This window comes from Lutzomyia longipalpis, chromosome 2 (genome assembly GCF_024334085.1).
Source record: "Lutzomyia longipalpis isolate SR_M1_2022 chromosome 2, ASM2433408v1".
Lineage (NCBI taxonomy): Eukaryota > Metazoa > Arthropoda > Insecta > Diptera > Psychodidae > Lutzomyia > Lutzomyia longipalpis.
This window is the reverse complement of record NC_074708.1, coordinates 23,740,891-23,756,570: the sequence shown is the minus strand read 5'-3', so window position 1 is coordinate 23,756,570 and position 15,680 is coordinate 23,740,891. Positions and strand designations below refer to the sequence as shown.

The following is a 15,680-nucleotide window of genomic DNA, read 5'->3' as shown; positions in this document are numbered from 1 at the left end:
TTAGAGAGAAAGAACTAAAAGAAAAGGAAGAAGATATTTTTGCAACTGCATTAAATAAACAATTATTAAGAAAATTATATAAAAAGAAACAAAATATTAATGCATTAAAGAACAAAAACACTGTAGTCCACTTAAAATGCTTCAAAGCAAAAAAAAAACATTTAATTTTGAATCTCAAAAGGAAATGAATGAATCTCCTCAATTAAATGAGTATTGATGCAAGTAAAGAAAATTGCAGAGGATTCAATGCATCACGTAGAACCCAAGTATTTTTTGTATTACGTATACCAAACTGCTGTATTTTAGCAAGTCAAAGTAATTTCTGTAGTGATATATTATTCAATGTAATGAATTAGGAATTTGTAATGTAAAAAAATATTATATACATAAATTTAATGGTTCATAAATTAATTGTGAGTTCTCAAAAAAAAAGGAATAAATTGTCCAATTACTACACACCAAAACATGATGAAAATGATAGAAGAAACATAATAAATAAAATATAAGTTTATGTAGAAAGTTTGTTTTTATTTTTTGGGTTTTTAATTTTTGTACTCACCTAATGTTGGAACAGCAATAGACGGCAAGAAATTTTCCTCGATAATTCATTTTCATAGGAAATTTCCCGGCCTACAACTTTGTCTCAGACCATTTTTATCTATCTCCCCGGGAAATGTGAGTTTTTTAGGTTATTCTGAACCCTTTCACTTTCGATTTTCTTCAAAATCAGCGAGTAAAAGTCACCAGTGGGGTAAATTAAGTCAGTGTAATTTTCCGACATTTCCAATGATTTTTCACCTGAAATATTGATTCTAGTTGATAGCTAAACTTCTTACATGTTAATCCGCTACAAGGAATTTCAATTTTATATGCACTAAGGGCCATATTCAGCGTAAAAAAAATCTTTTATTTTTATGATAAAACGTAATTTTGGTAATCACCATAAAAAATAAAATAAAATTGGTATTCAGGGTGAATGTTTTTATCGAGTTTTTTCTTTTATGATGAAAGTGAGTTTTAGAAGTCCTTCTATAAGCGTTTTAAGCTATTTTATGCCGTTTGATGATGTGTAAAATTATGAATCTGACAGAAAATGATCTCAAACTAAACTAAAATTATGAAAGCAAAATCATGTTTTTGTTTAGTTTTTACTGATTATTAACTTAATAACTAAATAATTTATTTATTAAATAAACAAATAATTAAAAAAAAACTAATTCTGCCCATCATGCATTCAATAAATTCTTAACAATTTTGTGGAATAATTTGTAATGATCATTTCAAAGGTTTTATCCAAACTGATAAAAAATTTATTACAAAAAAAATCGATATTTTGCGTAAAATATTTTTTTATCTTATAAAAGATTCTTTTGACGACTTTTACGATAAAAGTTCATGAAATAGAAATAAAAGATTTTTGACGCTGAACGTTTTTTGCAATCTTTATTTGATTTATTTTTTATGCGATCTCAGTGGAAATTGTGAAGTTTTTCTCGCAATTTTTCAATGTTTTTTGATTCTCTACAAGATGAAATGTTTCAAAATTGTTCTGCGATAGAGGAAGTTTTTACATGATCAGTGCATGAACTCCTTTAAAACAGAAAAAAAAAACATTTTAATGAAAAAATAATATATTTCTTTTAAAATTCTTCACATAATATCAACTAGCATTAGTACGTAACATAAATTCCGAATAAAAAAAAATAGATTTTCAATCAATTTACAAGCAACTTCCGGAATGCAACAAGTCCCTCAATCATCCCCAGTAACATCCACAACTTCCACATCCATCTTTTCCGCTTCAATTAGGGCATTTCCTGCACAATTTCCGGAAATCTGGAAGCCCGGAAGACTGAAAAAAAATTAAATAAAAATTTAATAATAAAAATTGAAAATAATTCGTTGATTAAAAGGGTTAACAAACCACTGAAGATCGGCAAGATCGCTAAATTCTCGCTCATCAATCTCGCCGTTGCATTTCACGTTCTCCAGATAAATCCCGAAATTTGTGCATTCGCGGAAGTTGGAATTCTCAAGGGTAACATCACAGTCATCCTCCAGGAAGATCCCATATTCACATCGAACAATATCCGTGCCGATTAGATCGACTTTTGTGCCACTCTTCATGCCAATCCCGTAGAAACAGTCGATGATGAGACAATTCTCCAGGATGGCTGATCCACTGCCTGCAAAGGAAGAGTTATATTGTTACAAGATCAGGGGGAAGCAGCATAAATCCGAGCTTACCCTTAAGATCAATTCCGCATTCACTCTGCCTCATATTGCCGCGAATAATGCAATTCCGGAGGGTGAGCTTGGCCTGATCCTGACAGATGAAGCCGTACTTGACGTTGCTGCAGTCAAAGAGGATATTTTCAAAGGTAAACTCCCCATTGCAGACAAACAGGAAGTGATCCTGCATCTCTGAGCATACAATTGGTACATCCTGTGGTTTGAGACCACCCTCCGTTCTTTCGGGCACATTCTCAAGTTTCTTCACACCACAAATTGATCCGGAACTATTGAAATACTCCCGGAAGCCAATTGTGTGCTTCCCTGAGCCAATGTAGATCCTATCGCTTGCATTTGAGGACATCAGAGCATTCTGGAGGGTATTGCAGAATCTCCCGGAATCAATATTCCCCACATGCCCGAGAATATCGGATAATCTATCCTGAGACTCCGTAACAATGATAAAATCATATTTATCAGGAATATCCAGATGAGCTGCTTCGTAGATTTCTCTCAGGGAGGCATCCTGCAGCATTGTCAGCTTCGCCTGCAGGAGATTCAGCTGTGCATTGATCTTCACGAGAATCTCCACTTTGGGCAGCTCCTCTGAGGGCTCATCTTCCTGCACAATATCCCGTATTTCACTCAGGCGACGTGTCTCAACGAGAAGTTCCCGGATGTGAGCAGCTGTTGAGCGACGAATCTTCCCGGTTTTCATGTCACACAGCATTTGGAGGCGCATGAGGACAAATTTGCCGAAATAGTCCACATGATCGGACTCCTGAGCATCCCAGGGGAGCCAAATGTACGTGAGGAAGTACCGGAAAGCATCAATGGCTTCAGCTGCTTCGTCAGCTTTGAATTTCGGATCATCCTGCTCCATGCTCACCCACAGCTGCTCAATTGGCACATTGTACTCCTCCTCGAGTTCCTCATTTTCCGGCAAATCATCCACACATGGGGAAAACTTCCCAATGCCGGTTGTAAAGTCCACCGATGACACCAAACCCAGAATATTTGATGGGAATTTCAAGTTCATCTTCTCGCAGCGAAATCGTGGGATTTTCCACAAGGCCTGCCATTCTGATGAGCACAAAAATTAAGAATACTCCCTGGAGAGACAATCTGTGGTATCCTTACCTGGAATGTTGAAGAACTTTTCCAGGAAAATGAGAAATTCCAAACGAACTCGCGATGCTGGAATGGGATTGTCCTTCTTCTGGAAAACACGCTGAATCTCATGATACCTCTCCTCGTAGGTCTTTGTGAATTCGTAAACTTCCATCCTGTAGCCGGAGATTTGCAAATTAAATACTTTTTTTGGCAGGAAATTGGAAATTTTGGCGTCTCACAAACGAACTTTACTCAAACTTGATGGGAAATTTCCAGGGGCGTGCACATACTATGAATGCCGGCTAATTTTTCATTTATCATTTCTTTTTTTTCTGATTTCTTTCAATTATTCTTTAATAAAACTTATTGTATTATTAAATTTAACAGAAAATTAACTAAATTTAATATAAAAGAAAATTTAAAATGAAAAAAAAAAACAAGAAGCGGAAGTAACCTCAAATTTCTCATGCGCAAGACTCTTGTTTATGTTTATATTCCAGTCCAGAAAAGTTTTATTGTGAGAAAAACAAAGGAAGGAAAGGAAAATCTCAAGGAATGTCGTCAAATTTAGAAGATTCAAAAATGGATGAAACTCCAGAGGATGGAGATCTAGTAATGGACCTTCCGGAAGCTGTGGAAACGGAGGAATCGGAAGAGATGAAAAGCTTGGAAGCAACAGAGTGTGAGGAAAAACGTGAAACAGAAGAAATGATCCTCCCAGATGACCCAGAGGAGAATCAAGAAACACAAGACCTGGAAAAAGAGGCAAAAGACTCTCAGGAATCAGTGGAAACAGCTCGAGAGCCACAGGTAGATGCCCTTCCAGCTCCCAAGAAGATTCGTCGCCGCCGGAAGACCTTTTCAAGCTTCAACAATGATGGATCGTATGCGAGTAGCATCTGTGCTTCCGTAAAAACCCGCCAGAGACGACAGAGTGTCTACTACGAGGATGAGAAGGACAATGAGAGCTATGAGGACAAAAAACGTGATTTGCAGAAGAAGATACGTCTCGGGAAGGACACAGAATCAGCCAGGGCGCATGCAGAAGATGATGCACCCGTGCCTGAAAAACCCTCTCGCCGGCCAAAGTATGCCAGCGATTTTATGGATGAGAATCAGGATGCCCTGGCGGAATTCCCACAGCTCCGTATGCATTTCCTCGAATCACAACAAACTCCTTCAAATAAATCCTCAGAAGATGACAAGGAGGAGGATGAGGAAGACACCGGAGAGAATATCATGTACTGCGTGAATGAGGATCCCCCGCAGGAAGTCCAGGAAGTGCCTCAACTAACGCCACAGGCCTCAGGATCGTCACGCAGGAAGAGCACACTGAAACCCATGGAGGCTGTGGTGAAATTCGAGAAGATTATCTCATACAGAAATCCCACAATCCCATTCCAATCGCAGTACAAAGCCCTCATCAACGTCCTCAATAGAGTCCCAAATACCAATGATCAGCTCATGCGACGACTAGCCTGCCTCAAGGTAAGTTTTGACAACTTTTTATTAAAGAATTTGCTTTTAAGATTCGATTTAAAGAAATTGCGGTTAATTAAACATGATTTTGTGAGATTTTTAAAGTTTTTTTTTAAGATTCTTGAAGATTCTTTAGGTTTCTTTAAGATCCTTTAAGTTTCTTTAGGATTCTTTAAGGAGGCCTTAAGTTTTCATAAGATTTCATAAGATTCTTTAAGTTTTTTTTAAGATTCTTTAGGTTTCTTAAAGTTTCTTTGTGATTTTTTAGGATTCTTGAGGATTCTTTAAATTTCTTTAGAATTTTTTAAGTTTCTTTAAGAATGTCTTAAGTTTTTATAAGATTCTTAAAGTTTACTTTAAGATTCTTTTGCTTTCTTTAAGATTCTTTAGTATCTTTAAGATTCTTCAAGTTTCTTTAATTTTTAATTGAGGATTCTTTAAGTTTCTTTAAGAATGTCGCAAATTTTCATAAGATTTCTTAACAAATATTTAAGATTCTTAAGTTTTCTTCAGCAAAAATTAGGATTTCTTGAAAATCTTAAATTTCTTTATAAGTAATCTTAAGAAATCTTATGAAAATTCAAGACATTCTTAAGGAAACCTAAAGAATCTTATGAAAACTTAAGAAATATTAAGTCTTTCTAACTAGTTTTCACCCAACGTTTCAATTCATAATCGATTTTTCGTTTCCGCATTCATTAATATATAAATTTTTTTCATATACTGCATAAAAAAATATTTAGTAAAATAAAGAATTGAGAAAACATTAAACAATTTAAATAAAACTTTTTTGCAAAAAATAAAAATTCTTCCTAATTTTTCTTAAAGGTCTTTCATCAGTATTTCTACTCGGAAATCACTCGATCATCCAAACTGGGAAAGGCATTGAAGAAATCTCAAAATACGTTTCCCTAACCGACGAATCTTGCCACAAATTGTACAGATTATTAAATGAAAAAAAAAATTGTGAAATAAAAGATTTTTCCTATAATTACAATACTTTTATTTTTTAATTTATAATTTTCTGATCTCTTCTCTAAAATGTGTGAAGTGACTTGACCACGTTTTTTTTCTCAAACACAATTAGACTGTTTTTTTTTCACATTTAAGAAGTTGATGTTGAATGCCTTTTAGCTTAATTTACGGTGACACTAAAATGCTCTGATTTTTGCATTAAAACGATGGAAAATCTTTGAATGAGGATTTTTCTTATTTTTTCTTTTTTAATAATTCTGCAAAGTTTTTTTTTCTTCATTTTTTCCCATTTTTTTAGACTGTTTTTCTTTTTTTCATTTTATTAATATTATTTGGGTGGGTTTTCGCAAAAAACATTAACTTTTTTTTCATTGCACTTTGAGTGCAATATCGGTCTTGTCCTTAGTTTTTTCTTGGTAGGTAGCAATTAAGCTGTTTTTCTCTTAATTTCTCTTCTCCTATAAGAACTTCTTTACATGTAGATATGATTTCAATTGATCCTTTAGTTTGCGTTTTTTTCGTAGTTTCTGAATTAAATTTTTCTTTGATATGATTTTCACAAAGTTTTCTTTTTTTTTGGATTCTTTCAATTTAAAGAGGATTTTGTTCTATTTAGAAGGAAAAAACAATTATTTTTACGGCAAAAATGTTTATAGAAAAATTGAGAATATTTGAGGATTTTCAATTTTACAATTATTGAAAAAAAGTGATTTGTTCTCTCTGAAAATTTGAAAAAATTATCTTTTTCACAACAATTTATTTCTCTTTCGTATTTTTCTTCTCATTTTTCTTTTCATTTTTTTTTTAATTAATTACATTAGAATACTGATACTTTTCCTTCAATATTGAATTTCTATCTAATTTTTTTTGTGTGTGTTTGTGTGTTCAGGAAATTTTCTTATTAGTTGGTGTCTAGTTTTTTTTCTTTCTTTATTTAGTGTATTTTTTTCTTAATTTTCTGTGTTTTTTCTTCATTTCTTAAAATGTTACAACCCCCATCAATCACCTATAACTTTGCAATAATCAAAAAATGTGTTTTTATTCTTGTTTCTCTTTGTGCAAGATTTATTTATTTATTTTTATAAATATTTTTGTTTGTTCTAAACAAGAAAAGTATTTTTTTTCTATTCGTGTGTGTCTGTATGAAGAAAAGAAAAATCTCATAATTAGCGTTGGAATAATAAAAGTTAAAAAAAAAAGAAAAGCAAAATTTGCAGAGTGCAAAAGTCTTATCGTCTGTTTTTTATTGCGAGAAATTAAATAAAATAGAAATAATTATTATTTTGTTAAATTTTTGAATTTGTATATAGTGATCTGTTATGTGAGTTTTCATTTTTTTTAAATATGTATTTTGTAAATATGTATAATTGGTAATATTGTATAATAGCAATAGTATAATCTGTATAATGTAAATTGTTTTCTTTTGCTGTCTGACGCTTCGCGAAGTTTTTTTTTTTTCATTAGAAATTTTTAATAATATTTTTTTGTTGTTTAATTAATGTCTTTCATGTTTTCTCTCAAATATAATTAAGATTTTTTTCTTTTGAAAATCAATAATATCTCTCATTATTCCTTTCTTTCTCACACTATAATATTTTTTTTAATATCCTTAAATCTCACCTTTTCTTTACTTTTTTTTAATGGAAGACTCTGTACAGTGTTTGCTTCAGCCAAAAAGGATTCCATTTGTAATATTTTAAAGAAGAAAAAAATTAGGAAATGTCTAAAATTCTGTGCAGAAGATTAAAAAAAATCTTTAAATATCTTTTGCAAGAATTTTTAATATTCTTTAAAAATTTGTGATTTTTGAGGTTCAATTTTAAAATTAAAAATTTATTTTTACGCTTTTTTTAGCTGTGATTCTTTCTTAAAAGAAGCACAGCTTCTGTGTACACTCAAAAATGCAAAGTCGTCAGATCGGGCTCAAACTTGGGATGAGCACGAATTAGGGTCCCCACATTCCAAAAAACGTATGCGCCAAAAATCGGTCCGTCCGTCCGTCCGGCCGTCCGGCCGTCCGGCCGGCCGGCCGGAACCTTTCGCTAAATTACAAGAGAACGGTGATAGATAGAGACATGCGGTCAACGGCAAAGTTTAAATATCGACCGGAAGACGTCTGATTATGATGTCAAATTTTACCCCCCACCCCCCCGTCCGCCATTTTGAATAACCCCTAAATTTTGTTTTCGCTATATCTCAGTCCCTATTATAGCTAGAAGTCTGAAATTTTGATATGTTGTAGGGGCCATCTAGACCTTTCCAACGATACCTCATTTTCGAAAATCGGCCAAGCCGTTTAGCCAATATGGCCGCCACAATTTTTCATCGAAAATCGGCCATAACTCGAGAACGGCTTGACCGATTTTGATCAACTTGGGCTCAAATGAAAGATATTAACGAGCCCTACAACTGCTCGGAACATCGCAAGTTCAAAAAATGTCCGCAAGTGGTGCTAAAATCGAAAACAAAATTTTCGATGAGTTTTCGATGAATATCTCGAGCACCGCTTTATAGAATTGCTTCATATTTTAATATGTTATAGTTGACTATAGTATCTATCACCATGCCAAAAATGAAGAAAATCTATGTAGCCGTTCCGGAGATATCGCGTTTTAAAGTTTACATGTCATATCTTGAGTTGCATAAGTCCAACGCCCCGCGAAGCGGGGCGTTTTATATATACACATATAAAATAAAATAAAATATATATAAATGCATAGATATATGTATACATTATATATATACATATAAAAATGCAAAGATAAATATATATAAACTGCAAAGATAAAAATTAAATATAGCATGGATGGAACAGTATAAAGCGAAAGAACGGTAAGTAAAACTTACGGGCTGTGATTCTTTCTTTGTCAGTGAAATGTGAAGATGGCTGAAAATTGAGGAGGGGCAAATTTTGAGGAGAGACTCACTCGTGAGCCGAATCACAGCCAACGCCCTCCACGATTCAGACTTTCTTCAAAATTTCAGCGCGTTGGCTGTGATTCGGCTCGCGAGTAAGTCTCTCCTCAAAATTTGCCCATCCTCAATTTTCAGCCATCTTCACATTTCACTGACAAAGAAAGAATCACAGCCCGTAAGTTTTACTTACCGTTCTTTCGCTTTATACTGTTCCATCCATTTTTTGCTAAATCTAATTAATTAGTTATAATTAAAAATTTGCAGATTTTTTTTTTAGAAAAATTTTTCCTTAAAAAAATTCAAATTCTCTCTGCTCAGTGTTTTGGATGATTCTGATTTTTTTCCTTTAACACATCACATCAAATTATCCTCATTTCGCTGAAACATTCCTTTTTTTCACTATTAGATTTCCTTAAAATCTCCTTAACATTATTTTCTCTTTCTCCGTACGTCATCAAATATATTTACAGTAACAATTTCTTCTCTTCAATTTCATTTCTTTTAAAAATTGTCATACAGGATCGTATCTCTTGTGTGTTCCACCTTTTCTATTTCACTGCAAAAATTAATAATTATTTTTTTGAAGAATTTGTGGCCAATTTTGTGTGCGTCAAGAGATTCTTTTATTCGTCGAATTTTGCTTTTTCTTTTTTTAAATTTTTGTCTTTAACTAAAATCTTATTTACTCCAATATTAAGCCCTGTATTTTTTAAACATATTTTTCTTCGCGTTCCCGCTTAAATTTTTATTTTCATTTTGGCGGAGAGATTTTCTTTTTAATTTTCATTTATTTCAAAAAAATTCATTTCGATTCTGAAAATGAGTTTTTTTTTTCATTTAAAAATCAATTTGTCACCGCGACGAATTGGACTAAAAGTAATTTAATTTATTATTTATTTTGACTAAATTTTCACTTATTACAATTAAATTTTATTTATTAAAACATGCTCTAATGCTGCGATTTTTTTCCCACCTAATCGGTATTCAATGCGCCGCAGGGCTCAATCGATAAAGAGCTCAAATGGCCATTGAATGCGTGGTTGCCTTTTAAATTTTTTTTTACAGAGTGCAAAACATATTCAATAAAATGTAAATTTATTTTACTTAATAAATACAATTTTTGTGTGTAACTAACTTACCCCGACCCGATAACTTAGAAATCTAATTTATTTTTTATAGAAATTTAATTTCTACTAATTTTCTTTTTTTTAATGAAGAAAAATTCCTTCAATTTTTTTTAATTGATTTTCTCTAATTGTTTCCATTTGTTTTTTGTCCTTTTATTGTCTCACAAATTAATTAACTTTGTTCTCGCGCGTTTTTTTCATTTAATTTAATCTTCCTCTTAAAAATTAAAGAGAGATTAAAAGTTCATGACCACACAATTTTTTTTTATTAAAAATTTTCAATTTTCTTTCAAGATTTTGGGTTTTTTGTTGCACATCATGTTCACACATAATTGAAAATGTATAATTAATTTAATTCATTCACACATTTATTGTTCGTCAATTTTTTATTCATTTTCTTTTCTCTTTTTTCTTTTAATTTATTGTAAATAGTAGACAGTCAGTCATACAATAAAGGTACCACATTTTTTTTCTTTTTAAATTAACATTTTTTTCTTTTACTTCTTTCAATACCTCTTAATCTTTACATTTTCTCCACTTTTTTTGCTTTTTGGGGGTTTCTTTATTTTGCATTTTCTCTTGAAATTCATTTGAAAACCACCCCCTTATTTCATCTTAAGAATTACATTTTTTTAAATTTCATTTTACATTTTAAACTCTTATACCATCGATGTTTCGGTAGTAAAACTAAATAGAACCCGTTCGTGATTTTTTGTTTGGTTTTTTTTTCTTCTATTTTTTTAGCTCTTTGCTAAATTTTCTTTCAAACGTTAAATAACTCTTTTTTTATACACACTTGTCCTTATTATTTGTGTGGGTGGATTCAGTACACCTGGAATCACACGTGCGTCACGGTCCACAGAAGGGTGAAGGTGAAAATTGTAGACAGGAGGGATGCATTAATTACCTGCCTCGTGGCATGGCCACACTGCTGAATCACCGTCTCTTCCGGATGGTAATTTATGCACTTGTGCGGTCGCTGCCGCGGGAGATTCTCCTTCGCCTGTCGCCTCGTACCACAAGCACCTGCGGAAGATTCAAATTACAAATTATAAACTGCTCGAAATGCTTCATTTTACCTTTCTCCGCGTTTTTTATTCTTTTAGATTATTTTTCTTGTCTCTCAATGAGTTTATCGGAGATTATCACAGAAAATTTAATTTATTAATCCTTGTAATTGTGATTGTTGAAAAATTTGAAGACAAAACATATTTTTTAAGGATTTCTTTAAAGAAAGAGGCTTTAAAGAAGCTTCTTCAACAGCAGGGCGTAGCCAGGGAGGTTGTTTGGGTGTTTAAAACACCCCTTATAATTCAGAAAGTTCAGGCTTCTCTTTAGAGATCAAATTAATTTTTCTTCAAGCTAAAAACTACATTAAAAACTGTAAAAAAGGAACTTCAATTCTAAAACAACCAAAAATGTCTAACTTTGAACAATAAAATACGTCAAGCGTTAAGAAAACTTGTGAAATATTAGAAAAAAAGCATCAAAATTAGCAAGGAATCATCAAACGTATAAAAATATGTCAAATGTTAGAAAAGAATCGTCAAAGACAGAAAAAAATTACTAAAAGCTTGGAAATTAATAATTAAACCTCTTAAAAGAATTCTCACAGAAAGTAAAGAAACATCAAATATTTAAATTATGTCAAACTGTAAAAAGAAGGTGTCAAAATTAGGAAGGAATCATAAAAGCATAGAAATATATCGACAATTGTTAGAAAAGACTCATCAAATTCTTAGAAATAAATCATGAAACGTAAGAAAAGAACTGTTAAAGATATAAAAGAAACGTCAAACGTCAAAAAAGAAGCATCAAAGTTAAAAAACAAAAAACGTCAAGCGTTCAGAAAATATGTCAAATGTTAGAAAAAAAAGCATCTAATGTAGGAAAGAATAATCAAACCTTAAAAGCTAATCTTCAAACTTTAGTAAAAAAATCGTCAAATATAGAAAAGAAGTGTCAAAGGCAGGAAAAAATCATCAAAGATCATAAAATAAATCATCAAACGTTAGGAAAGAAACGTCAAACGTTCAAAAATTTGTCTTTTTGTTAGAAAAGAATCGTCAAAGACGGAAAAAAATACGAAAGTTTAGAAATTATTAATCAAACGTCTAAAGAGAATGCACAAAGCTATTAAAGAAATGTCAAACGTCAGGAAAAAAAGCATCAAAAGAAAAAAAACGTCAAGCGTTAGGAAAATATGTGAAATGTTTGAAAAAAGCGTCAAGTTTAGGAAAGAATAATCAAACCAGAGAAACTAATCTTAAAAACTTAGTCAAAGTATAAAAAATAAATCTTCAAACGTTAGGAAAAAGACGTCAAACGTTCAAAAATATTTCAAACGTTAGAAAAGAATGATCATACATTGAAAGCTGGTATCAACTGGTTTTTAATCAATTTTCAACGTCTTTAAAATAAAGTAAAAAAAATCTTTATCACTCCCCTTGCTACGTCCCAGTTCACGAGAAAAAACTCAAGAAATTCTCTAAATAATTCAGCAGGGAATAATGATCAAATTAATTTAGTTAAAACGAAATATAAACTCACCACGTCCGCCTGTAACTTCCTGTGGCTCAATGTCCAGCTGTTTCGATCCGCACGGACATAGTGTGTCCACCACGAGAAGAATGAGGTTACTGTGTGGGATCTTTTGGACACTGAAGGGCCTCTCGCAGCCCGAGGAGTGACAATTTGTCAATTTCCCCTTGAGCGGATTACTCTGCCCGCTGCTATTTAATCTCTCCGGTTGCAGGATGTACAGATCCGTCTTCAGATCGCACGGCCTGGCATTGTTGGGATCTGGGACAACACGAGGAATTGGGGGTGGTGTTGGGGGTCTCGGTGGTGGTTGTGTTGGTCTCTCGAAGATCTTCAAATAAAAAGAAAATTTTGCCATCTCTGGAGGAAAAGAAAATTAAAAAAAAAAAAGAAGTCTCTGCTACTCACAATTTCCGGTGCTGTTACAAAGTCACTATCAATGGGGGGATAGTCAAAATTGCTGTCGTAGTCATCGGAGTAGTTCATGTCGAGATCCTCATCTTCGGGTTCTCTGTAGTCCGGCCCATAGCGTCCACGTGTCCATGCGGTAGAAATTGGAGCTGGCATAAAGGAGAGCCATGTTGCCGCAAAGGAGAGAGCATAGTCAAGGAGCCATGAGAATGGTTTTGGGGGTTTAACTTGTGGTCCAGCTGCTGTGAAGGAACTATCGCGATCTGAGCAGGCACCCTGGTAGTCCATCAATGGGACTCTCCTGTAGATTCTATCTTGTACCAATGAATCCATTATTGTGCCATCAATTTGCCCAAAAAATCTCCCCGTGTGCTCGGAATCTTCCGACAGGAGAACAAAGCCATGATTATCGAGAAGATAGCAATCCAATTCATCATTGGCGCATGTTTTCCCACACGGACCTGCCGTACACTGAAGATTAAAATAAATTAAATGGTTTATGTTAGAGGTTTTTTTGAACTCTCAACAGTTTCCTTTGAATTTTCCAACAACTCTCTGCACCACGCGTATTGCCCAAGACTTACCGCAGAGGTGATGTTGATGAAATGCCTCGCAAGGGAATCATGCTGAAATTGCAACCCAACAACGGCTGCGGGGGCTTTGTGACCTCTGTGGTCGATGAAGATGGCATGAGCGGCCGTTACGAGGGTGGCATTGCTCTTCCCCGTGTAGCCCGAGTCAAAGGGCACACTGAAGACAAAGCTATCCGGTTCGATGGCATGCTGATCCACGGCTCTCTTGTACCACGTCATATCCATTGCTCGGGTATTGGTCTCACTGAAGTGTCTGCATTTGTAGCAGATAGAGAAAACAAGAAGAACGAATTAAATGTGGCATGAAAATGAGAATTGGGGATTAAGCTTTGCAATATGGGGGGAGTGCTGCTTACGGTTCGGGTGAGTCCACTGGATGTGTGATGTGATCGACCCAACGCAAAAGTCCCGACCGTGTTGCCACAAATGACACCGTCACCCCAAACATTTGGTACCCTTGCCTGCAAGCATATTGAGAAAATTCATTATCTCTTGATTCCCAATTACATTGCTTTCCACATCTCTTGCCACATCTCAAGATGCAGCACGATTAATTTCTTTTATTTATTTTTTTATTTATCAATTTACACACAAAGAAAAATTTAATAATTGAAGATAATTTTGGCATTCAGTGTGTGTGCAATTTGTCGCCGCATAATCACACAATTATTATCCCTTTTATCGCATTTGGTGCTGGAGGAGAAAAACATTGTTAAAGTTCTTTTTTTGGCATTTTTTACCTGTGCAGCAAAGCCATTAACGTGGCGATTGGGCTAAACAATTAAAACGTGCAAATGGTGCGCTCGTTAGTAAAAAATATCTTCATTTTTATTCATCATCATGAAGGGATTAAAAAATTATAAACTCAATGCTTATGGTGCTTTTTATGTGATTTTTTTTGACACAGCATGCAACACTCAATTTTTTTTTCTTTCTCATCTTCGACATTGTATTGATTTGCCAATAAATTTGCTAATTAGAAAAGCTTGAAATTATTACTTTTTAATGATTTTCTTTTGAAAAAAAATTTAGAAATGATTTTTAACAAGGGGTGTGAGAAGGGGTGCTTATCTGGCCAATATTTGGTATTTATTCCGAATATCTGTAAATAATAAATATAGCTTTTCTTCTGCGAATAATTAACTAATATTGCTAATTTTAAATAAAGATTGTCATTTAAATAAGAATTAAAATGTTATTTTTAATATTTTCTCTAAATTTTTCACTTTTATCATTTTCCACGTACGGGAATAACATTTTGAATATGGTTTCATGCACTTTTATGAAATTTAAAAGAGTTTTGTGTCTTTTTTTTTCTTTTTTTATTACTTTAATAATTTCATTGACTATTTTCTGATTTTCCAATTAAAACATTTTTTTCTAAATATTCCGAATAATACTGAATTGTTTCAAATAAATTTAATCATTTCCGAATACTCGAATACATATTTTATTTTTCAGATAAACTCCCCTTGTTTTAAAAGCTTTTCGTTTACTAAGCTTTTTGTATTCTTCTAAACAAATTAGCTGTAAAATCTAAAAGATAATATTTTTAAGTAGTTAGGACAAAATCAGAAATCTGTGAAAAGGCCCAGGAAAATATTTTCTTTTACTCCTTTAAATTATATTCATTCTACTAAATGAATTCTCTCAAATTTTAATTAAAACCCATGAAAAATTGCAATGGAAATTTCTCTTGGAATTAGCTGCTACAAACTAAAATTTAATTTTATTTATACAACAATTAAAGTGAAACTATGTGGAAAATATTTTAGTTTCTAACAATAAATCAAATATTTATTGACTATATATTTAGTTATGCAAAATAATCTCTAACCCTTGCATTGGAATTTTCTCAAATTTAACCCATTCCCACTGCAAATATGCATTTTCCATCAGCCCACCCACAGCAAATCGATTTGCAATATATATAATAACTATGTGTGGTATATACACTACCCTAAAAAAGTTTCCGGGCAAGGAAAAATGGGGTATTTTTGAAGGCAAATTTCAAGTGGCTATATCTCCGGCTGTGGTTAACCGATTTTCAAAAATTTATTAGTTTTGGAAAGGTACATTTCTCACCTTTCCAAAACTGGCAAATTTTTGAAAATCGGTTAACCCGTTATTTATTGGCAGCCATTTTGGTAAAGCTAGGAAAAAGCTTATTTTTCTCGATTTCACAAATTTTGACTTTGACCTCTTGCATCTCGGCCGCTAGTGCACCGATTTTGATGAATGGATAGTCGTTGGAAAGGTAATTTAATTCCCTTTCCAGATCTGCTAAATTTTT

At 33.1% G+C, this 15,680-nt stretch overlaps 3 protein-coding genes across 3 annotated transcripts; 1 reads left to right on the top strand and 2 right to left on the bottom strand.

The window, feature by feature from the left end:
• Positions 1 to 1,613: 1,613 nt before the first annotated feature.
• On the bottom strand, positions 1,614 to 3,623 carry LOC129789657 (protein nessun dorma). The gene is made up of 4 exons (XM_055826647.1): positions 3,373 to 3,623; positions 2,248 to 3,315; positions 1,925 to 2,186; positions 1,614 to 1,852 (listed from the first exon to the last, which is right to left on the bottom strand). Exons 1-4 carry the CDS (start codon positions 3,515 to 3,517, stop codon positions 1,753 to 1,755), a joined length of 1,575 nt encoding a protein of 524 aa, XP_055682622.1. The 5' UTR covers positions 3,518 to 3,623; the 3' UTR covers positions 1,614 to 1,752.
• Positions 3,624 to 3,813: 190 nt separating this feature from the next.
• On the top strand, positions 3,814 to 5,815 carry LOC129789721 (probable RNA-binding protein 19). Its single transcript, XM_055826737.1, has 2 exons — positions 3,814 to 4,833; positions 5,653 to 5,815. Exons 1-2 carry the CDS (start codon positions 3,901 to 3,903, stop codon positions 5,737 to 5,739), a joined length of 1,020 nt encoding a protein of 339 aa, XP_055682712.1. The 5' UTR covers positions 3,814 to 3,900; the 3' UTR covers positions 5,740 to 5,815.
• A 3,251-nt stretch (positions 5,816 to 9,066) lies between these two features.
• On the bottom strand, positions 9,067 to 13,848 carry LOC129789595 (voltage-dependent calcium channel subunit alpha-2/delta-3; the record flags this gene model as incomplete). The annotated part of the gene is given in 5 exon segments (XM_055826519.1): positions 9,067 to 10,868; positions 12,393 to 12,714; positions 12,792 to 13,265; positions 13,379 to 13,640; positions 13,744 to 13,848. Coding segments are annotated over 5 exon segments (1,351 nt in total), but the record flags the coding sequence as incomplete, so codon positions are not given.
• Positions 13,849 to 15,680: the final 1,832 nt, after the last annotated feature.

Bases quoted from the DNA above. Each gene is read 5' to 3' on its own strand.
- LOC129789657 (XM_055826647.1), bottom strand. From the start codon at position 3,517: ATGGAAGTTTACGAATTCACAAAGACCTACGAGGAGAGGTATCATGAG. The intron at 3,316-3,372 runs GTAAGGATACCA...TGTGCTCATCAG, and splicing joins AAAGTTCTTCAACATTCCAG to AATGGCAGGCCTTGTGGAAA. The intron at 2,187-2,247 runs GTAAGCTCGGAT...CTTCCTTTGCAG, and splicing joins ATGCGGAATTGATCTTAAGG to GCAGTGGATCAGCCATCCTG.
- LOC129789721 (XM_055826737.1), top strand. From the start codon at position 3,901: ATGTCGTCAAATTTAGAAGATTCAAAAATGGATGAAACTCCAGAGGAT. The intron at 4,834-5,652 runs GTAAGTTTTGAC...TTTTTCTTAAAG, and splicing joins GACGACTAGCCTGCCTCAAG to GTCTTTCATCAGTATTTCTA.